The sequence below is a fragment of the Camelus bactrianus genome, chromosome 26 (assembly GCF_048773025.1).
Source record: "Camelus bactrianus isolate YW-2024 breed Bactrian camel chromosome 26, ASM4877302v1, whole genome shotgun sequence".
NCBI lineage: Eukaryota > Metazoa > Chordata > Mammalia > Artiodactyla > Camelidae > Camelus > Camelus bactrianus.
Genome location: NC_133564.1, coordinates 11,130,945 through 11,153,312, shown reverse-complemented (window position 1 = coordinate 11,153,312; position 22,368 = coordinate 11,130,945). Strand labels below are relative to the sequence as shown.

The 22,368-nt window shown below is 39.9% G+C and overlaps 2 protein-coding genes and 1 long non-coding RNA gene across 6 annotated transcripts in view; 2 read left to right on the top strand and 1 right to left on the bottom strand.

Annotated features, from left to right (window-relative positions):
* SPATA4 (spermatogenesis associated 4) lies at positions 1 to 7,479 on the top strand. The gene is made up of 7 exons (XM_074353383.1): positions 1 to 526; positions 1,374 to 1,503; positions 1,876 to 1,994; positions 2,095 to 2,315; positions 3,865 to 3,981; positions 4,135 to 4,249; positions 6,997 to 7,479. The coding sequence occupies exons 1-7, from the start codon at positions 309 to 311 to the stop codon at positions 7,043 to 7,045; spliced, it is 969 nt and encodes a 322-aa protein (XP_074209484.1). The 5' UTR covers positions 1 to 308; the 3' UTR covers positions 7,046 to 7,479.
* The window catches only part of WDR17 (WD repeat domain 17), a 73,864-nt gene continuing 56,496 nt past the window's right edge, over positions 5,001 to 22,368 (bottom strand). Inside the window, exons 23-31 of one of the 4 annotated variants that reach the window (XR_012502383.1) lie at positions 20,986 to 21,097; positions 18,002 to 18,143; positions 17,624 to 17,726; positions 16,567 to 16,668; positions 13,481 to 13,579; positions 12,974 to 13,157; positions 10,674 to 10,841; positions 9,040 to 9,101; positions 5,001 to 5,567 (exon numbers count right to left, since the gene is read on the bottom strand). Coding sequence is in view for 2 of the 4 variants with exons in the window: in XM_074353380.1 (XP_074209481.1) it covers positions 10,722 to 10,841; positions 12,974 to 13,157; positions 13,481 to 13,579; positions 16,567 to 16,668; positions 17,624 to 17,726; positions 18,002 to 18,143; positions 20,986 to 21,097 (862 nt within the window). In the remaining 2 variants the exon portion in view is untranslated. The remainder of the gene's footprint in view (positions 5,568 to 9,039; positions 9,102 to 10,673; positions 10,842 to 12,973; positions 13,158 to 13,480; positions 13,580 to 16,566; positions 16,669 to 17,623; positions 17,727 to 18,001; positions 18,144 to 20,985; positions 21,098 to 22,368) is intronic. The other 3 variants (XR_012502384.1, XM_074353380.1, XM_074353381.1) reach the window with 3 other exon arrangements.
* LOC141575082 (uncharacterized) lies at positions 14,773 to 17,505 on the top strand. Its single transcript, XR_012502391.1, has 3 exons — positions 14,773 to 15,316; positions 16,230 to 16,302; positions 17,246 to 17,505. It is a non-coding gene; the product is annotated as an uncharacterized LOC141575082 (long non-coding RNA).

Genomic DNA, 22,368 nt, shown 5'->3' with positions numbered 1-22,368 from the left:
AAAATGCTTGACTTAAAACAGGCCTTAGGCAGGGCAGAAACCACAATATTCAAAATGTCAGCTTCTAAGGGAGGGCGGGCTAGGTTTCCCTTCAGGCCAATAAAAACTGAGATTCAAAGTTCTGCCCAAGGTCCAAGCTCCCGGACTGCATCCTCGCCCAGTGGAGCCAGGGATACGTGTCCCCAACCCAGAGCGTCGCGTCCCCAAACTGGGGGACCCACGAGGCCGAGGCGCCCGCCCCGTGGCCCCGCCCCCGCGCTGAGGCCCCGCCCCGCCCCGGCTGCTGCTATAGCAACCCAGAAAGCGCCATGGCTGCCGCCGGCCGGGGAGGACGCCTTTCGACACTGCCGGCAGCGGCCGAACCCAAGTCACCGTCGCTTTCGCCACGTCCAGCAGCTCCCACCGGAGGGAGGCCTAGGAAGTGTCTGGTCTACCCGCATCCCCCGAGGAGCTCCCGCCTGTCTCCGTCGGTGCTGCGCTGGCTCCAGGGCCTGGATCTCAGCTTCTTCCCCAGGAACATCAGCAGGTGCTGGGGCACGTCGCACCCTGGCCACCGGGCGGGCGCCCGGGCCAGGGCAGAGCAGCCCCGGGTCCGCCCGCCGCGCCGCCCGCAGGGGCTCTCGCCTGGGACCGCCTGCCCCGCCCTCTCGGCGCGCACGCGCACACACACGCACACACTCCTTGCCCTCTTACTTTCTTAGGGAGCTGAACAGAAAAATCAGGATGAAGCATTTCATTCATTCAATCAATCAATCAATCAATCATTACGTTTTAGACCTAAGCTAATATACAGTGCTTTGGTGACTACAAAATGAATAAATAAATAAAATAGCCCAGGCTCTTTTTCAGGGCCCTTGGACGTTAGTATCAGCGGGGATGCGTTTACCTTTTGTTAGAGATGGCATCTGGTCTGAGGGTTATCAGGGATTGAAGTCGCTTAACTGCAGCCACACTGAACATCACAGCAGTTAACGTTGCTCTGGAATGCAGATTAAAATTTCCTAAAAATAAAATGACTTCTTTTGCAGGCAAGGACGCTGGCTCACTGATTTCTGTATTCTGTATTCCCTAAGAGAAACACGTGTGAAAATTACAGCGCATAGACATCACCTGTGGGTCTTGTTAGAATGCAGATTCAATACAAATTAATAGTTTGGGTTCATGAAAAGAACACCGTGACCTTTGGTGTGTGTCTAAACTTATCCAAATGCTATTCTACAGCAGTCCTCCTCTGAGCAATGATTCAAAAAAACCCTACATTTACAAGTTACTGGCTGTCAGTATAGAATATTATATTGGTGTGAATTAACTATAAAGTAATACAAACTGTATACGTAACTATTTTATTTCATTTTCTTATTGCTACGGATCAGAGATTTTTCAAATGGCTTCCTGATAGCAGAAATATTCACTATCCATTACCCCCAGGACCTTAAATTGTCATCCTTTAAAAATGGAACTTCTTTAAAAGTCAAGTTGGATAACTGGGCACAGCTGGAAAAGGTAAATTAGCCATCACTAATTGTTAACTGTGGAGAAGTCTGTGCTTGAAAAGACGTATCCTCGAGGTGCTGGGTTTCTCTGTATGTGTCTGCCGGGGCAGCGCTAGGTCTGCAGCCTGTTTCCCTGCATTGAAAAGAAGGTTATGAAAGCTTCTGTCATGTGTCACCCACGGAACAGCATACTTATTTCAGGCTGGAGTGGGATGGATACAATGGTTGATTTTCCTGCTGAGTAAAAATATGTTTTAATAATTAACACTCTAGACCTTAAAATATTAGTTGAGGATAAAAGGGGGATGACAGTGAATTTACAGTCATTGGAGATTTTTATAGAACTTCTTATGGTGAAAGTATTTTCTTTCTACTATTAAAGTTCCTGGCAAGAAAAAAACTTAAGCTACCTAAAGAACTAATCCACGGAACAATTCACTGTAAAGCCGGAGTGCCTGAAATACTGGTACAAGAGGTGTACTCCTTGTTAACACATCGAGAGTGAGTTATTTGGAATTTCCTAGTAATACGGTTTAATATGAAACTTTTATAATACAAATCTTGTTACTAAAATGTGGCTTTCTAAATTTTTTTTCCCCAGAATTCAAAGTATCCAGGATGACCTCGTGAATTTCACAGACTACAGTTACCAGAGGCAGTTGCCCCTGGTTCCTAGATCGACAGCTTCAAAGTCTATTAAAGATAACATTAGGTTATCAGAATTAATAAGCAATCCCAACAAGCTCAGCAATGAACTTAAAGTGGACTTCCTCTTCCTGTTACAAATGCTGCAAAGACAATTGAGCAGAAGACTGAATCCAAGTAAGTTTTCATTGGACACAGTCAACTGAATTCTTCCAAGCTTAACAAGGCTGTTCTTGAGCCCCGATGAAGGAAGAGCCTCGATATTTTCCTTCTTTTGGACTGAATTTTTTCCCAAAGACTTTTTCCTCTCTACTAATTTGGAAAACTATACATTTCCGCTCTTTTTAGTGAGACCCTAGAAATTTTAACATGGATATTTATCTTAGTCTAAAATTAATGTCTTTACTCTCTTTCTCAAACTGTAGGGACCTTTGAATACTAGGCCACTGACCACTCCCCGCCAGCCCCTTCCCACCTTAAGTTCTTTTGTTTTCCAGCATTTTAGTTCTGTCATGTTACTTTTTAAACTCAGAAGTTAGGCATCATTATTTGTTATACCTAATGTTTGCTTACATTTTAACTATCTCCCTATTACTTCTACTCATTGGTTCTTGTTGGAATTCCTGGAACAAAACACAGTCATTTCATTTAAGCTTCAATTTGAAAGTCCGTCTTGGTGCAAAGCTGACCCGTATCTGTGTCATCTTCTTCGGACACAATTCCTCCTTAGTCATGGATACCTCAATGCTTCAGATTCTTGAGTAGAATTCTGTTATCCCCAGTGTTGATTTTTGAGACTGCGGATCTTAAGCAGCCAAAGTAATTAATTGTGATAATTGCAGTTCTGGGAATGTTACTGACCAGAGTGGTTTTGAGCATAAGCAGGGCTTGGCTGAGGAGGAGAAATTACCCGAGACACATCCCCAAGCCTCAGTGAGCGTGAGCTGCAGAGGAGTAATCGTGACCTTGAGAAGCACAGTCAATCTGATGCCCCATGCTACGGCCGATAGAATTAGTTAAAAGGAATAAAGGGAAACATGGAAATAATTTTGTCACCATATTTATAGTATAAATAATGCCTGCAAAATGAAATAGATACTGTGTGATTTTGTTTAAATGAAATATAAAAACATGTAAAACTAACCTACGACAGTAGAAGTCAAGGCAATTTTTTTAGGGTGCTGTAGGTAGAGACAGGAGGGCATTTTGGGGAGCTAGTGCTATAGGATTTCTGGATCTGGGTGATGGTAACCCAGGTATGTGTTCACTTTGAACATTCATCAAACTGTAAACATATGATCTGTTCATTTTTTGGTACACAAACTATTAGTGAATAAAAGCATATCAAAAAACTAATAGAAACATTAAGATACTGTCTTTAAAGTAACTTTTTAAAAGCAACTATTTCATGCATCAGAGACGTGAACCATGGTGGAGAGGGTTCTTAACCTATGTCTTCACACTGCTCTTAGGAATATGATACAATTGACGTTTAACAATTTGCTTCATTTAAAGTTGGTTTGTCTTATTTTGACAATGGCCATAGTGATTTTTTAAAATTATTTTTATTTATTTATTTTCGGGGAGAGGGTTGAGTTTATTTATTTTAATGGAGGTACTGGGGACTGAACCCAGAACCTTGTGCACGCAAAATGTGCACTCATACCTTCCCGCCACTGGCCACAGGGAATTTTTAAGAAGCAGTTTTTGTATTTATATTTTATAGAATGGTTTGAGGTCAAACCAACAGTGGGAGAACGTACTCTCAATCACCTTCCTGCCCGAGCTACTGGGTGCAAATATAAATCAGCAATTTCAAAGGAAAGAGTTGCTCCTGTTTCCAGTAAGTTTTTTAAAAAGATTTTTACTTGTTAAAATTGATTTTTTGTTTGTTTGTTTTACTTTCTTCATTTAAATTTTCAAAACTAGCTAAAATGTTGGTCCAGGCATCCAGTCTAAAATGGTGTAGCAGGCTGATGTGTGTGCTTTTTCATAGGTGGTGGGGACGCATTGTCGGCTAAAAACCAGTCACAACAGGAGAGGGTCCCAGTCCAGGCTGTCCCTGTCTGCCACCACAGGAGCCAATTCACTTCCAATTTCTCCATAAAAAGGTGAGTCTGAAACAGGGGAGATCCTCTGCCAGAGCTCACGCAGCTGCATGAGGAGTCAGTCCTAAGGCAGAACACCCAGACTTCCCAGCCACTTGCGCTGCAGGAAGCCATGTGTTTAAATCCTGGTAATTCAGAAAGCATTTATACCACAGCAAACTGTAGCCAAAACAAGGGCCAAAGTCAGTCTCTGCCTGTTTTTGTATAGCCTGCAAGTTAAGAATGGTTTTTTACATTTTCAAATTGTTGAAAGCCCACATCAAAAGGAAAATGGTATTTCCTGACACATGAAAATTAAAGGAACTTCAAATTCCTATGTTGATAAGCACAGTGTGTCGGGACGCAGCCCTGCCTGTCCCTTCTGTGCCTTGTCCGCGGTGGCGTCTGAGCTACGACAGCAGGACCTGGCAGCTGCCACAGAGACTTTCTGGCCCACAGCGGAGGTTTCCAGACTGAGCGAAAGAAAATACAGGCTAATCCAACCAATCATTTTGAAGACATGTTGAGGACATACACTTTTACTAAACATTCTTCATTTTTTTCCTCTGAAATTCAAGTTCGAGTGTCCCATATTTGGTCTGATATCCCTCCTCAAAGCCTAAAATATTTCCTCTCAGGCCCTTGATGGGAACGATTTGTGCACCTACAGAGCATGTTTCCGAAAGTGTAAAGGCGGATTTCTTGGGGGGAACAAAGGCCTTTGCTTACGTAAGGTCTTGGGAAGCAATGTCAACAGATTCCTTTTTTAAATATATGACTTCTCAGAACCTTTAATATGCTAATATGCATTATAAATATTAACGAAGAGAGGTACAGAGTGAAGCATTTTCCAGACTCCATTTGATCACACGTCACTATCATGTAGTTTCGTTTCGCCAGTGCCTTGGTAGGACAGCTGTTCCTCGGAGCACACTTTAGCATTCAGACATTAGGCCAGTGCTTCAAAACACCCCTTTAACTCACCACGTGTCCGCGGCATGGTACTCAGCAGGACAGAATCTCACAGGAGTGAGTTACAGTGTTTCTGTGGGGAAAAAAAGTGTCCACAGTTTCACCTTCAGGTTCGGGAGTCTCCTCTCCTTCATCCTCCCCTTCCACCTGCCTCGAGCTTCCTCCATCAGGGATGTGTGCAGTGACAGTTCCGCAGGGCGGGGGCTGGAGCCTGGCAGTTGGCTGGGACGTGGGAGACGGTGGTGATGGGCAGACAGGCGCTGGGAGGAGGCTGCAGGGGGCTCTGCTGGTTCAAGCGCTCGTCTCTTCCCCTTGTGGCTAATGGGACCTGGCTGGGGGTAGGAAAGGGCAGGACCACTGGCGTTGGGACCTGCAAGTTAAAGGTAGAAGTCACATGATGATAATGAGGCACGGCAAGGCTTTTCCTGTGTAACAGACAGAATAAAGTACCGTGTTAAAAAAAACAAAGACGCCTGCTGATAACCAGGTTGCTAGAGTAGTCTTCATTTCTGCTAGCTTTTTGGAAAATTTTCAAGTCTCACACATGAGTTTTAGAAAACCTGTCAGCTATCATTATTTCAGATCAGGACTCCAAGTTGAATGCATTCTTGCTTTTACATGTTTAACAGCGTATGGACTGCTACAAATAACTCCTCCCTGTTTTAGTCTCTGAACCCTCTCTTCTATGATCCCCTCTCACTTTAATGGTCTTTTCCTCTCCTTTTCAAAAACGCTGGTGGGCGATGAGGGTATTCACTGGACAGGGCAGACCGGGCTGGGGAGGGGCATGCTTTTATCCCTTTACTTCTCTCAAGCCTGTTCCAGACGCTTGGATTGTCTTAATTTAAGCACAGCAGTAATTCATGAACGGTGCGGATCTGACTTTGGTAATTTAAGGGAGGAGAGCCATTCGGCTAAGCTTTAAATCATTTTTTTCCCCAAATTTGTCAAAGAGATTCTATTTCCGTTGTTTTTGGTAAGAGCAGAGTGATGAAGGAGGTCAGCTAACAACTGGAAGTAACATGCAAGGGAGAGGCAAGAACTAGACTGCAGGAACTTAACCCAATTTACCATCTAAGATTGCGCAAAACGGCACTGAAATCACAGGCTGTTCATCTGAAAAGCTTCTAGTTATGAAATAAGGTGGTGAAAATTAATTGTAAGACAGGCTGTAACCTTTGTTCTTTTTTTAAATACTTACATTCCTCTCTTTGTTTACCTCAATTTTGCATCTACAGAATAATGGGCCAAAGGAATGTCCATTTCTCAGTGGTCACCGGCCCCTCAAATTAGAACTGGGAGTCCTGAAGACACTGAGTGGTCAGCTTGGATGCCTCAGCCAGAATTCCAGAAACCAAACTATGAATTATTTATATTTGCCAAATCTAAGCACTGTTAAAATCATGGCACTGTTGCCTCAGCTGCTTTCTGAAGCAACATCTAAAAATAGTTGAGTCATATTCGGTGTCAGATGCACCAAAATAAGCCCTGGGTATTTTTAGGCTCTGCTGATGACTTTCAGAGGTCGGGGGCATCCAGGTTTTTTATTTCTGACTACTATAATGCATGCTTTAGACATTCTGTTTACCACACACTTAGATTAACCTATGCTCAGCCTACTGCCAATCACTCTGCATGAGTTTATAGGTTAGAAACATTGATGGCTGTGTAAATATTTAATAACCACAAATGGATTTTAATTTTGCTTATTTAAATCTTCCACCAAATACAGTTAATGGTGGCAATCCACTTAGAGAAATTCATGGGAAGTGACCTTGAAAACATTCTTTTGACTCTAGGAAACCAATCAGACACATGGAAAAGGAACCTGGAAGAGCATCTGTCTAATGGCTTTGAAGAAGTGATGCCACCACCCCCGCCCATCCAAAGGGGTACAATCACCCAGCCTCGGATGTATGTCAACAATAAGTAAATGAAAGTGGTGTCTTGTCCATAGTTGGGCTGAAGAACTTTTTTTTTTTTCAATTCAACAACCACTTATTAAACACCTGTGCCAGGTACTGTTGAAAATATAAAATCAGTTTAATTCGTACAGAATGAGCAAAGATAATTTCAAAGGTACAGTTAAACCCATAATTCTCATGACGAATAAGAATTCTTTCTCATAAATTTTGTAGGAACAGTAAGCGGGCTTTGTGATACATTTTCCTCCTTAGAAAATGAAAAGGGCTCTGCTACTAGTTTGCCAGATAGTATTTATTTACAAGTCATCCTCATTAATAAAAATTTATTCTGAATGATTATTACTATTACACATTGGCCCATAGAAAATCTTGCCCACCTTCTTAAATACCTTTAATTAAGCCAGTTTTAAAAAACAGGTGTCCGTCCTGTTGACACTGAGTTGTGGGGAAGGAAAATCATGCTTTGCTTGGAATTTCATTCTGGTGTTTAGCAGTCCAACTAGTTAGGTTAAAAGGCTCCTACTGGGTGTTGCTATGCCCCGTGTTCTTACTGAAGGGGAACAAAAGCAGTGTGATGTCCTGAAAGACTGCTTATCTTTCATATATTCTTGATAATTTTATGTTCCTATTTGGAAAATTTTCTTCACGTGGAATTAGTCATGTTTTTCTGCCGTCTCATTACCAGTGCCATCTGACTTCCAAGACGAGTATTACTATTCTGGAATCCCATGACATGCTCATCAATTTCCAGCAAAACTCTATTAGTTTTTCTGCATTTTTGAAGGTTAGACAGTTTTATTAGAATTTCTACCTCCAGAGATTTCCTTGTTTAATCTTACACTTTTGGATGGAGAATATTTAGTAAAAGAAATTGAACAGAGCCTGACAAAATAGATGACTTCTTGGGAATGTGGTGAGGAAAGTATGAGAGTAACTTTTAAATCATAAAATATAGTTCCTTAGGAAAGGGTCTTGGACATAAGTCTTCTGAAGCTCAGCTAGGGTAACATCCAGAGAGAGTTATCTATGACGGTATACAGTATTTAAATTCAACATTAAAGTACTTTTTTCAATTATTTAGGTACCCACTTTTCACAGAGAGATACGGTATAATAAGTACCTATTAAGAGTTGCCTATAAAGGTATATTCTGCATTAGTGGTACACTAAATATGAAACCCTAAATTTTACAAATAATTTGTGAGACATTTACTATATTCAGAATGCCTTTTGATCTAAGACCAAAAAAGGGTCAATTTTCCTGTTACAAGGACAACAAAATATAGTCATTGCTCTAATGCAACCATGTTCCTGAACACATCTGGATGATTTCATGGAAATATATATATTTCATTAATTTTGACTGGCATAAGAATCATACAATTTCACAAGATGTAACCAATTTTCATGTTGCAGTTTTGTTAGCCATATCATAATTTTTATAACAAAATATTTTTCCAAAGCTTTTAAAATCATTGTCTAATGAGACTTCTTTCATAAAGGCATATTTCAACTTTCAAAATAATTTGTCCACATTATCAGTAATATGGACATCTTCAAATCATGAAATAAGTTCATGTTATTTGTTGGGTTTCTATGTGTATTAAATATAACAGTGAAATTTAATTTACAAATTTTAAAAATTGCTTTGTTTTTCAAATTAAGACACATATACAGATGGATATATTCAAATGGCATAGTTCTGTGAAGAATTAATGGTAATAATGTTAAAGTAGAGCACATCGTTGAAGTCAGAGTAACAGAACTGCATCTGAATCAAATTTAGGTTTTAGACAAACATTGGGTTACACCTCTGTCATCTTCATATGTTAAAGATTTGTAAGTTTTTTAATACTTTATATATAAAAATACTATTTCCTGCATTCATAAAAAAAAAAAAAAAGAATGTAACACTTACCTACGTATAACCTAAACTCGGTATCTTTGAAGTATTTAAAGAACAATGTAGGGCTTCTTAATCTATTTTAATACAAAAGAAAGAGAAGGACAGTGGGATTTAGCTTGCACTTTTAAGTGAGGAGACTTCAGTTCATATGTGCCAATTAATAACCCCCTTACCTAAAATGAAATCCGAGTGACACATATCACTAAGGGGTAAAGGAGTACTTCTCAGATACACTTTATATTAGCCATGGCCTCTCTGAGTTGCATACATCTCTTCTATAATATCATCACTATTTTTTCTTTATAAAATAGAATTTAAGCCTAAAATGTTTTTTAATGGAGTTAGAAGTGGTCATTATGAAAAAGGTCCATAATATATGTTGTCTTCTGTTTTAAGAAGCTTATTGAAGAAAACTTGAAAAATATTTTAAGTGCAACAAGTTTAAAGATAATAAAAAATCACAATCATTCTAGTTATATGAGCCCACTCCTTAGACAAAAACATGTTTGTTACAAATTGTGTAAAACAACTTGAGTATCAAAGTGCTGCTCTCCTGGTCTACGTTCATTTCATGGATTTCGAAGTCAGAATTCCAGTACAATTGAAATACTTGTACTCATGCCTCAGCTTTTTGTTTTTACAGATTTACTCTTTTAATAAATATTTTAAAAACCTAAACTTACATAATATACCCTGAATTTCAACTAATGTCCTGTTTACTTACAGAAACTGATTTGAAACTGATTTTCGTCAAATAAGTTATGTTTATTATATTAGAGAGTTCATATAAGTTGATTATATTATATAAATATTAAATATATTAATCAAAATTAATATTCATAAACACCAAATATCTTTTCAAATGGTCAACTATAATCAAATAGAAATTCTCCTGTGGACGTGACTGCACTTTGTGGTTTTCACTGCCCATGTCTTTCATACTTGCATAACCTGTTCCTTTATAATTGGACGTTTGAGTTTCCAGTACAAACCTTGGGAATGCTTTCTTTTTAAAAAATTAACACTCAAAAATATTTTGACTGTGTATCCATGTATTGATATATATATTAGACTTATAACCGAAAACTTTGGTTAAATATGCGCTAAAATGAACAGTTTACCCTGCATTTTACAGAGGACAACATAGGTGTCTGCTAACTTGAAGGCGAGTTGTGCGTGTCTCACACTTCGATGCTTCGAGATGCTCAGTCCTCCAGATGTTCTTTCAGCGCTTACCGCATTGCCAAGCACTGTATTTACCGCATTGCCAAGCACTGTATAAGGTGTTACACTATCTTATACGTTTCAATGTTTCAACAAAAGTCTACGTGGTACCTTTTAGGCTTTGTGAAACTTTTATATGTGCTTTTAGATTTGTCAGTCCTTTATAATTTAAATACTACCTTCCCCCAAATACAGCTATTATGTTTGATAAAGGAGACACCTTTTTTTTTTTTGAAATTTTTTTTTGAAATTTTTTTTTGAAATTGTATAAATTTTTTTTTCCTTGAAATTTTTTTTTTTGAAATTCTATAAATATTTCACTCTTTGAAGTGAATGAATAAAATCAAGTGTGAGTCCCTACCTCCCCCGCTCCTCCTCCGGAACTTTGGCCCTTGGACAACACAGGTTAAGGTCATACTAACCCATAAAGTTCTTTAAAAAAAAAATTAATTGTGGAGAAAAACCTTCTATCAAAATGGGTTGAGTCGTATTCCAGTCCCCAGAGGCGAGAATGGGTTCACCTTCGCCCACATCAAAGCATCATTCAAGGAGATGGTGGATTTCCCATCTTCAAGAAAAAATACAGGGCCCTGCACCGTGAGAGTTGAGGGAAGAAAAAATGAGGTTATAAATCTGCAATATGTTTTTAAACTCTCAGAAACTGAACCACTCTAATAAAAAACCACTAGTGGTATTTAGGCAATGCTGATAGGAAATTTTAAAATACGAGAAAAAATAGATTTTTTTGAATTGCCACCAAATAGAGAAACATTTTAAAATATCTTAAAGTTATGCCCCGATCTCTTTCAAAATAGAATTTAGTTTTATAATTTGAATTCTTTGATTACAGTAGTGCTGTCAATGACAATGGGGACTGTTAATCTATTCATTGCTATCAAGTTAGCATTTTATAAAGGCACATATGCCTAAGGAGTAGACTTAAATACACTTCACTCTTTTAATCCTACAGCCTACATCAGTACAGCCGGGGACATTATTTAAGACAGAAACTCTCAAACTGCTCTCCAGAAGATGAAAAATACATGCTGTATATATGTATATGTAACTTAAAGTCACATCAACCCTGTGATTTACCAGCATATTTATAATTTAGTTATATCAGCTATTTTGTATGTTAAGGGTGGTAATTCTGAGGAACTAAATCAAATACTCCTTTCAGTTGGTATCTCCTGGCTCTCAGAAGGAAAAGCATGATTTGAAAAACACAAAAAGGAATAAAAACTTATTTTCTTAATTGAGTTCTGAGGTTATCAGGTTTTCGATCATTATCTCAAATGACACAGCTTGTCGTTAGCAAATGATGTCTAGATATCAGACAATGCATTCTATGAAGTAGCCTGCTTCTCACTCACAGGTACTTGAAGTTTCAGTTGTAACCAGAATACATGAGTTTTCTGCTGGACTAGAAATATCCTGGGAGGGTGGCACTCCCTCTGAGTTAGTCACTGGCGCCTTGGTGTATAGACAATAATTAGTGGGTCCTTGCCTAAGAGGGGTTTGGGTGCGGAGAGGTTAGACAGCCTGTGGATTGGGGCGTTTGTCTACCTCAGATGGAGAAAAACAGCCCTGAAGAGAAAGAACAGGAAGGTGTCACGTCCTAGAAGTGGTCCCTGGAGGGTGCGGGGCGGCACGAAGCTGCGTAATGGTTCTGCTCTTATTATAAGTTATTGAATTTCCTGCTTTGGTTCCTTATCTCTGAACGTAAGTGGATAGTAAGTATATTTACAACTACGTGTGCTGTCTGGTTTTTGGAATATACTGGTGTGTTCTGAAGACTTAATTAGTTTTCAGTGTCAAGCGGAGCTACCGTTAGTGTTTACGTCAGTTGCAAGCTATTTAATTTATTTTGAGAGTTTATCCCCTAAAATACCTTTCTCCAACGAGCTTTAAGAAATGTAATTAGCTACGTTACATTAGAGATACAAGAATCCACTTAGTAACATGTGAATATGCCTGGGAGGTGGAGTTCTTTCCGTCCAACCTAGTCTCAGTCAGCATTTCATGGGGATTCTTGGGGACACTCCTACAACCGGTCCTGGCTCTGGGATGAGGAGGGCGTCTCCATTTTCCGGAGACAATGGCACCCCTGGGTAACACTGGGAGGTCCTGGCACCATTCACCATCATCAATTTGATGGTATATTAGGGACCATTCTTTGGGAATCAGCCATCTTTCATGATTGATTCCAGTAATTTTTAATTGCTGAAAAGTTCAGTAAGTCGATGTAAGAATATGCATAATATATCAACGACACACTATACATCTATCAGTTTTTAACTGCTTTCTTTGTGCTTATAAAACACAAATGGGGGCTATTAAGTGAATCTCCTGAGACGCACTCATTTGTAACTGTGCTGACTGCTGCTTTGCCTCTTACTTAATTTCCCTAAGGATATCATCTGTATTTTAAAACACTTGTTACTAAGTACACATATCACTTATTACTAAGTGTACCTATTACGTGAGTTGCTTTTATGATAACAGATAACAATGACTATGTCTGAATTCACTTTAAGGAGAGGGAGACCATTTATACTAAATATGGAAGTATTAAGGGCAGCTTTTTCTCAGTGGTCTCGGGTCTTCCTATGGGTACCGACTTTTATTCAAATTATTCTTATTTTAAGATCACATTTCAAAAAATAATGAAACAAATGAAAACGATGGACATGAACAATTTATGCCTGGCATCAGGCTGTACCTGGATTTTCGATCCCGTGAGGCAGGAGAGGTGAGTATCGGAATGACTGGGAAGATTTGATCCAGTCACATAATCTGGTCCAACAGGTCCTCTGAGTGGTTCTTCTTTTAGCCTCTTCAGTAAAGTTGCATAAACCGTTCTTTGTGACTCAGAAGGGGGTGTACATGGAGATTCTTCTGATGATCTATATTTTCAACAAATATTATATTTTTATTTTTGTAGAATCACAGAATTGTTAAGGTGTAGACTAAAACCAGTCCCTGATAATGATTCAGTCCTCCTTTTTACACGGTGGTAAATCAACTTTAGACTTAATTTATAGTAAAATGAAGGACTTAAAAAAAGCAGGAAAGAAAAGCACTGTAAATTATTACTGAATATATGGTATACAAACCAAGATTCATTATTCTGCCAAGACATTTAATAAGAAAATCCACATTTTCAATATTTGTCTATAGTATTAAGTGATACCTTCTGTATTCCAATTTTTATATCATGTTTACTCACCGGTTGATGGACTGTGTGCAAGCTCTCCACGCATCCAACTCCTCAGAAAGGTGTTCAATTTTTAAAGGCACCGACACTTTCCGACGTTTTAATAGTTGGCTGAAAGATGTGAAAAAAGAAATGGACACCTGACATCCAAGACGAAGGTATCAAAAAAGCGAATGAGCTTTAACTAACTGCAGTTTTAGATTTAACAACGTTGTTGGCAAATCCATGTGTATATACCAATATATACGCATGTGTGTGTGTACTTATATATTTAGTCTTTAAGTCCCTGGCAAGTCAAAGATGCTCAGTAAATCCTGGTTGGATGACAGGCGGAGTGAGTGAGCACATGGATGAGTGAAGTGGGTGATGTGCAGGCAAAGGCTGGGCGAGTCGGGCGATGCTGAGTGATACCCACATCCCGCAATTGTGTGGTACATGGCGTCTCCGTGTTAGAAACGAGTGTCAGGAGTAAGAAAACAAGAGGAACAGGTGAGAGAAGAATGTCAGCCAGCAGAAAGGAACGGAAGTGCTGACTTAGTCCTCTAGAGACGTGTGAAAAGAGCAGTGGAACAGCGACAGCAGAGACCCACCGCACCCGTGTGCACAAAACTGGAAAACAGACCTAATTATTATTATTATTATTATTATTCATGAGGCTGTAGATTTACTAGTCCCAGTTCTATACTAAGTTATAAACTCAGTATGTTTTTCAAGGAACTAGTTACTTGAAATTTGAAAGTAAAAGCTGTTTAGGAGATGAAAAGAGAAAGGACGCAAGACCTTCCAGATGAAGTAAGAGGAGCACGTCTGTAATTCACATTTTTTGGTCACTCTGGCTAGTTGTCACTGAGCTGCTGGGACATGATCAGAGCTGGTGAGAACAGTGTATAAACACCCCCTGTTCCTGACACACATATTCCTGACATTTCAGTAATATTGTCTCAAATCAGTGAGCAGCTTTGTTTTTCAACCCCAAGTTACCAAACTTAAGAAATTTTATTGATAATGTAGCCCGGCTCCCAAATACATTCCTTAAATAACGCAGCTTCCCTGTCTACAGTTCTGCACTGGACAGTGCTTCACCTGCCCAGGTGTTCTCCACGATTGACTCTATGGAAAGCACTGTTAAAGAGCGAGGGGAAAACCCAGGTAAACAGGTGGAGAGAACACTGGGAAAACGTCAGGGGAGAGCTTACACACATACCGGGAATTACACGTTAACTCAGGCTGGCTGGAGCGGTGGGTGACAAGGATGGAGCCCAACTGTGGAATTTCAAGGAAGACTAAGGATTCAGAACGTTACCTGTTCCGTCGTGGGGCGTCTGCTAGGCAGGAGGGCTAAGGCAGCCGCAATAGTGGGCAGGTGAAAGCGGGAGGAAGGGGAGGGACAGGGTGACGGCCGGAGGTGACAGCTAATTAGGACTAACTGGGGGGCTATAGAAAATGAGAAGTGTGGCTGTGGGAATTTACTAAGTAATTGGATGTTGACAGTGAGGAAAAACCCTTAATCCTGACCCTGCTCATGGAATTCTGGGTGACAGAAGTGTAATGATACCATCAGAAGAGAGGACACGGGAGGAGTGGAGAGGATTTAACTCTGAGCACACGGAGTTCTGAGCTCGGGCTGAGTCTGGGGCCCTGCTGGGCGGCGCGTCAGCTTGGTGCCAGGTGTGACATGGAGGTGAAAGGGCAGAGTCCAGGCCAGAGAGGAGGCGAGCCGGGGGAGGGGAGAGAGCTGAGGGCGCAGCACAAAGGGAGGAGAGAGCGAGAAGGAGCAGGACGGACTTGGGGAACGAACGGGGTGCGAGGTTTGGGGACCAACACAAGCAGCAGGACGAGACGACAGAGGTACAGTCAGAAGTCAGAGCGGCCCTTCAGAACTGGGGGCTCTGGGTTTCTCCTTCTGAACTAACAAGCTTCTGACCTAGACGCCTCCTCTCGTGTCTCCCCTGCCTTATGAATAAAAAGCTGCCTTTTATCTGCGGTATTACCTCAAGTGACCATTTTCTCTCTCTTTACCCCCATTATTACCGGTCATACAGAGCTGAATATATTTCATTAAATAACATGAATTCCATGTGATACATCCTGTTCTTATAATTATTTTAACATGGTTAAAAGTTGCTTTCGAATTGTGGTCACACCGCCTGCATGGAAGCAGGTTTCTCCTTGAGCGCCCTGCCCTGATGGCGTGAACTGCCTTGGTCTGCTCGGCGGCAGACCCCCAGCTACAAGCCCTCCCCCTGGGCGAGAAGGGGAAGGGGCCCGGGAAGGGGAAAGCGTCGTTCCTCCCAGAATCCTCTGCCCCACGAAGGGTTCTCAGGAAAGTGCTCAACCACAGGCTCAGCGTTTTTAGGTGTAACCTGCTCTGCCATTCAGTGAACCAGCAGGCTTGGAAATGGTTTTTTAGGGAAGGCACTGGACTTTCTTTTTGAGTCTAACAAGTTTTAAGCACGACGGCTGAAGTTCAGCAAAGCTGTTAGAAAATATAGGTATTTCGCAGGTAGGTTATACCTGAATATAAAATAGTGAGTTACCTGCCACTCACCAACCCTCTTGACTTTGCCTTTTTCTACTATTGAGATGGGAAAGCTTAAAATACCCAGCTTCTCATCTTCTTTACAAGTAGGGTCACACAGCACTGGCCAGTGGGAGGTTGGCATACAGCCCTCAAAGAAACTTTCCTTCCTGAATCCAAGGGCCTTGCCCTCTGTGGTCTCCATCCTTTCTCCCTCACCTCTCTTTCCTGCCTCGAATGTAGACATAGTACACAGCGGGCTGGAAGCTACCTGGTGTCCCTGGGCCACTCAAGCAAGAGGAAGGAAGCCAAGCAGGTGAGGAATCCAGATCCTTGATGGAATCCATCCTGGAATGCTTACCTCGAGCGTCCTGACGTAAGACCAAGAAACCCTAGTGTTTATGCTAGAGTTAGGGTCTCTATCATGTACACCCTGATTCACTACTAATTCTTATCGTTTATTGCTGCTTTAGTATAAAGCACATGCTCAGGAAGTAAATGGATGGATGTGTGCTGAATGTCGCTTCTGAGACGCACTGAGATACTAACCATCTTAGAACGGAGGGGAAACTGCTTTTACCTCGTGTATTCATAGAGTGCTGGGACGATGCTTCGGTACTGTCTTACGATAGCCAGTAATGCACCAACGTACCCACATAAAATGAGCAACTCATTTCGAGCTCTGAAAGAGAAAATATTTACGCTTTTAATTATGTAATTTGAGGTGCAGAACATTGTTCTCATCTATAGTTACTGTGCTTGTGTCTCCGTATTTTGATGAGTGACATTTACAGCAAAATATGCTTAGAAAAGTTTCTAAACCTGAAGATGTCTTAGTCATCAGTTAACTCCTATTCAGACATGAATACAATAACACAAACTGTAATTTAAAACAGAAGTCTTTAGAATATTTAACTCTTGCCTTCTCGCTTTTCTCTCTTCCTTGTCTGGCCCTCCATGTAATTTCTCCCTAAGTAACTCCTTTGGTCAGATTGAGGGATTCCTGGTGTACTGTGTGGACTCTAGGGAAGGCCAAAGAACACCCCTGCAGCCCCCGTGGGGGACACTTGCCAAAGTGTCGCCAGCTGCCACGCTGTCTTTTCCACACGGCATTGCAACAAAAGTGCCCAAAGCCTCTATCACAGATTGTCTGTAGTCTCCGGGGGCCTTAGTTACGTGGGCGACAGTACCTGAAAGGGTATCTGAGTCCAGGGATGTTGTCTGTTTTTAATTTCTAGCCCTTTCACTTTGTCCCCCAGCCTAGCAGGCTTTGCACACGTGGATATTGAGATGTGACCACTGGACAGACCACTGAGGACATGCGGTCCAAAAGCATCCCGAAGCTCTGAGCTAGCCCCATTCACACCAGGTGTGTCCGTGTGTGTCTGTGTGTACATACACATATACACGCACACACACCAGGTATTGGGAAATGGGGCCACTAGGATTTATTCTTTGTTTCCAATTGACCTCTGTATTTTCACTTAAGACTAAAACAAATAAAAATGTAATTTTTCTACATGTGCATCTACGTGTCCAGGATGAGCTCATTTCTTGATCTGAACACCAAAACCAACATAGCCATTTTGAAACATTACGTTAAGTTCAGCTACGCATCTTGGAGAAAAAGTACTCACTCGGTACACGTATGCAACATTAACTTCTCAGTACGAATATAACTCAGTAGGTCGAGAACGGGGTAAACGGTATCCAAACTCCAGTCTGAACTACCGATGTGTTCTGGCAAAACAAAACCAAATAGAAGTTTCTCTAAATAATAGTACTAAGCTCGTTCGTCCAATTTTTACCGTATGTAACTGATTCTTTTCTGGTCAATGCTGTCCAGCTCTTTATCCTCTAGATCACAATCAGGCCCCTACACCGTACAGTCAGCAATCTCTTTCCTTTTTAAATTTAGGATGACTAGCGCTGGATTTTAAGGCTTTTTCTCAACATGAGTGAAAATATCAAATAAATGAGTAGATTTTAAATTATTCTACCAACTAAAAACTTACCTTTGACGAAGTCAATACCAATAGGAAGGGCTTTTTCAGGTTCTTGACTTAACAAGTAATACTTTACACTTTCAAACGTATTGCCATCGGCCTGGGCTGTCTCAGCTAACCGCATACATTCCTCCACTGTGGGCAGCTTGCACTAGAAAACCATTGGTTTGAAGATAATGTTACTAAAATTTACAGAGACAAAAGCCATGATATAAGTACTAAGTCATTTCTTATGCCTAGTAGGTTTTTCTTATTAAGGCTACTCAAAATAGATGTAAATAAAATAATTTGTACTAAGAACATACATTTATGGAAATATCCTTAAGATCAAATAACAATACAACGGGTATTACCTAATGAGCCAGTAGTTTTAATCACACAAATATTGAATAAAAGAGGTAAAAGTAAATTGTCCTGATGGTGAAACTGGAATTAGTACCTGCCAACGTGATTTAGCAGGGAATGCTGAAATCAGTTATTTTGGAACAAACATACTGACCAGTGTCAAAAACTATATTAAATGCAGAAAACATAAAAGGTACGTTCTTACATCACTCTTACGTGTTCTCGTTCTCTACACGGTAATTCAATTTCACTTGGCCTTGAGACAAAGCAACTTTATATTAAGCAAGAAGGAAAAAAAAAAAAAAAAAAAAGGCCCAGCTTCAGCTCTGACATTCTGAAATGCCACAAAGTGGAGATCTCAGCCCATGAAACTTCAATACTGTGAAATGAAAAGCAATGCTCTCCACTTTATCAAATAATTTGTTTTTCTGTTAAAACTGAGCATTTACTCCCCCCTCGGGTAAGTTTTCTGCTCCGATAACGCAGGCAGGAATTAAGTTCTCTTCTGCAGAAGCTCTGATGTGCTCCTGACAGTCGACATTTCCGTGCTCAAGTCTGTTGTCTGTCGCTCAGCACCACGTACACGGCTTGCTGCTGCCTCACTAGCCGGGTGCCCGCAGAGACCGAGCGTCCACTGCAGGAGACACTCTGCATCGTGGCAGCGGGTGATGTGGCTCATCCACAGTGAGGCCATCCATCTCCTCTCCTTTGAGATCTGTCACTCTCGTCCCTTCTCACCATTTTTTTACATCCCCTTAGGTTACTAAGATGGTTTCTTCAATTTACTTATTAATGCATTTATTCAATAGTTTCATACTTTCTGGTGTTTTAAAGTTAAGTAAATTGAGTATTTTAGATCCCTCAATCTCTCCCCCCAAAATGACGACAAACTAAATTAAAAGAGCTCTTATGTATATGACATTTCCTATTGTTTCTCCATCTTTATTCATTGATGCCGGTTATTTACTGAGCAACTACCATGTGCAAGGTACATGTCTGGTCAGATAGACAACAGTTTCTTCACTTTGATACAAGCTCCAAGAGGAGAGGGAATAAAAAAATGATCCCACTGAAATTTCATTGTGACACAGACGATGATAAACAGAGTAGGCTGATCATTCCTGTAATTCTTATCCTATCTTAAAACTCTCAAAGTTATATAACTCAATATTTCAATACAAGTTTTAGTCTTACTTGTGGAATTGTCCAGAGTTATGAACACCTTTACACATAATAACTAGTCTTTCTAAGGAGTCATTAGTGACTCTAACTATATCCTTTTAGAACGTGTGATGAAAAGACCAGTGGGCACCATGCTTGTCCCGTCACCAACAGTTTTATAAACACAGACGAGTAGTTAGCTTCTCTTGGCCTCAATACTAACACTGCCATCTCTGGCCTCAGAGGAAATGTTAGCATACGCTGAAACACTACACAGTAAATGTCAAGCATAATTTAAAAAAACAAAACACTCCTGCCTCTTTCCATATGCATTTTAATCTCAACAAAAAATAGTTTTTATTTGTCATGCTTATAAAGCAAAGCACAGCTCATTTAAAAAGTGATTCACAGAATAAGAAGTGTATAAAGAAGTTAAAATTACCCATAGTCTCACAAGCCATTGGTAACTTTGAACATTTATCCTTTCACAAGTATGTTCCCTGATATCAAAAACACACACTCACATATACACATGCACTCACACACACACACTACCTGGATTAACACAATACTCAGCAACTATGCCTCGCTGAATGAATAGGGCCACTCACCCACTGTGGGGAAAATCAAGGCTCATGTAAGTGAAACAAATTTCGTTATTTTCAGTTAAAGACGAGAAAATGTTTTACTTCTATCCTATGGGGTTCTAATAAGAGCTGTATGGATCTTTTAAAACATGCTATAAATACAATAAATACATACACAGTTAATTCTCAAAATGAAAAGGATATGATGTGTGCATAGTTTTATAATCTGCTTTTTGTTTACCTGTTTCATAGCCATCTACCAACATCAGTAAAAATAGAACTTCATGATCTTTTTATGGATTAACAGCACTGAAATATAGAAATGTATTGTAATTTATATAAACCATCTCCCTCTGGCTGAACATTTTAGTTGTTTTTATATATAATCTTGTTATATAAATTCCCATATTCTGTAAAGGAGCATTTTTAAAAAGTACTTTAGAATAATGCATGCAAATTTCATTATACTTCATTAATTCTTTTTAAGAGCCTAAGTTGCCTATTTGTAAAAAGTCAGCATACGTGTACCTCAAGGTACCTCAAGATGAGAGTGGAAAGGGCGTGGGAAGGGGGGGTTGCTGCACCAATAACTCATTAAAGCAAGTTCCTCACCTTCTCTGAGTTCACTTTCTTTGTAAATTAGGAACAACACCCCTTGCTTTCCAGGGTTTGATGAGAATTGAGTAAATAATGATAGATGTGAAAATTTAGAACAGTTCCAAGCATATAGCAGAAACTCATAAATGCTTTCTTACTGTTGCAATTTTTGTTCTCCTTATAAGAGGGTCCTGAGGGGACCGTTTTTCTGTTTCTCTGTGGGAGTCCCTATTTGACCGAACCCAACACTGATGACATCGCAGCCCGCACCCCAGACCAGGACACTTAGTGTCCCCAGCGCACCTTCTCATGAAGATCGTTCAGCTCTTCAGCACAGCCGGGGCAGAAAGCACAGAGCTTGACTAACTGCAGTTCATTGTCAGGAGTCATGAGGAGGAGATCGGCTGCCAAGTTCCTATTCACACAACAAGAGGGGAAACGTCAATGAGGGAAAAAATCTAAAAATACCGGTTTAGAGCTATTTCAAAGGAAGAAGATCCTTATCACACTCCCCTTGCTTTTCTGTTTTCATAAACAGCACTGATTTCTACTTAACAGTGGAACTCCTAGAAATGCAGGTTACAGAAACCAATGGGCATGAAGGAAAAATATATTATGAAAATCCTAAATATTTTTTAAAAATCTAAACTGAGTCTTTACATGTTTACAGTTAGTTTTGTTACAATAGACTAAATCTCTAACCAGACTAAGTAGTGTGAGACGTGTTCTCTGGAGCGAACAATGAAGCAAACTCCATGAGAGCTAATTTTCATCAGCTTCTGGTATACCTGCCAACAGCGGACACCTGCATTTTCCAGCTCATGAAATCTAGGGGATACTGAGATACTTTAAGTTTAGATATTTGGGTAGTCTGCATATTTCTTAAACTTTAGGTGGGAATCAAACATAGAAGTGTACTTTTCTGACATGGTTGCTAAAGATTTAATCACTGGAATAAATCATTTTTAAAATAAGACATTTAAAAATGCATGAACTTAATTTTACATTAAGATAGTGTACATAAAATCATTTTCAAAAATCACTAGGTGAGGAGGTTTGGATTTTATGCCTCATAACTGAGACCTCACTTATTTTTAATGGGTTAAGATATTATTATTCAGTTTTCACAAAACTGATACATAGACACGCAGCATGACTTTAGAACAGGCAATAATCCACACGTTAAGTCACAAGGCTGTGCGTGGACTCAGAGAAAAATCCTCCTCCACCTCTTTTGTGAAGCCTTCAGAAAAATCTACATCGGTCATTCATGTACATAAGTTATTTTAAAAAATTTAAGAGCTGTTTAATAAAGAATAGAGCACAGAACAGGAACAGAGATAATCCATGTGTGTCAAATCTTCTGTCATCATTGGGCAATTAAATCTGTGGGTGTTTTTACAGGTTCCAAATTAGAGTAATTCATCTGTTCTTGCTAAAAAGAATAAATGCCTTTATGTTTTCTGATACTAACATTTAATAGCAGTTTTTAATAATGTCCATGAGAATATAGAAATTATCATTTGGTTTTATACCGCATAAAAAACCTGTGCTAAAATTCTACTTAAACATCTATGAACTTCAGACAAAAACCTGACTTTCTTACCCTAGAATTATATCCTGACACAGTGAAATTTACAGCAATGCTAACTAATTTTATCCACTCGGTCTAATTCACTATTTATT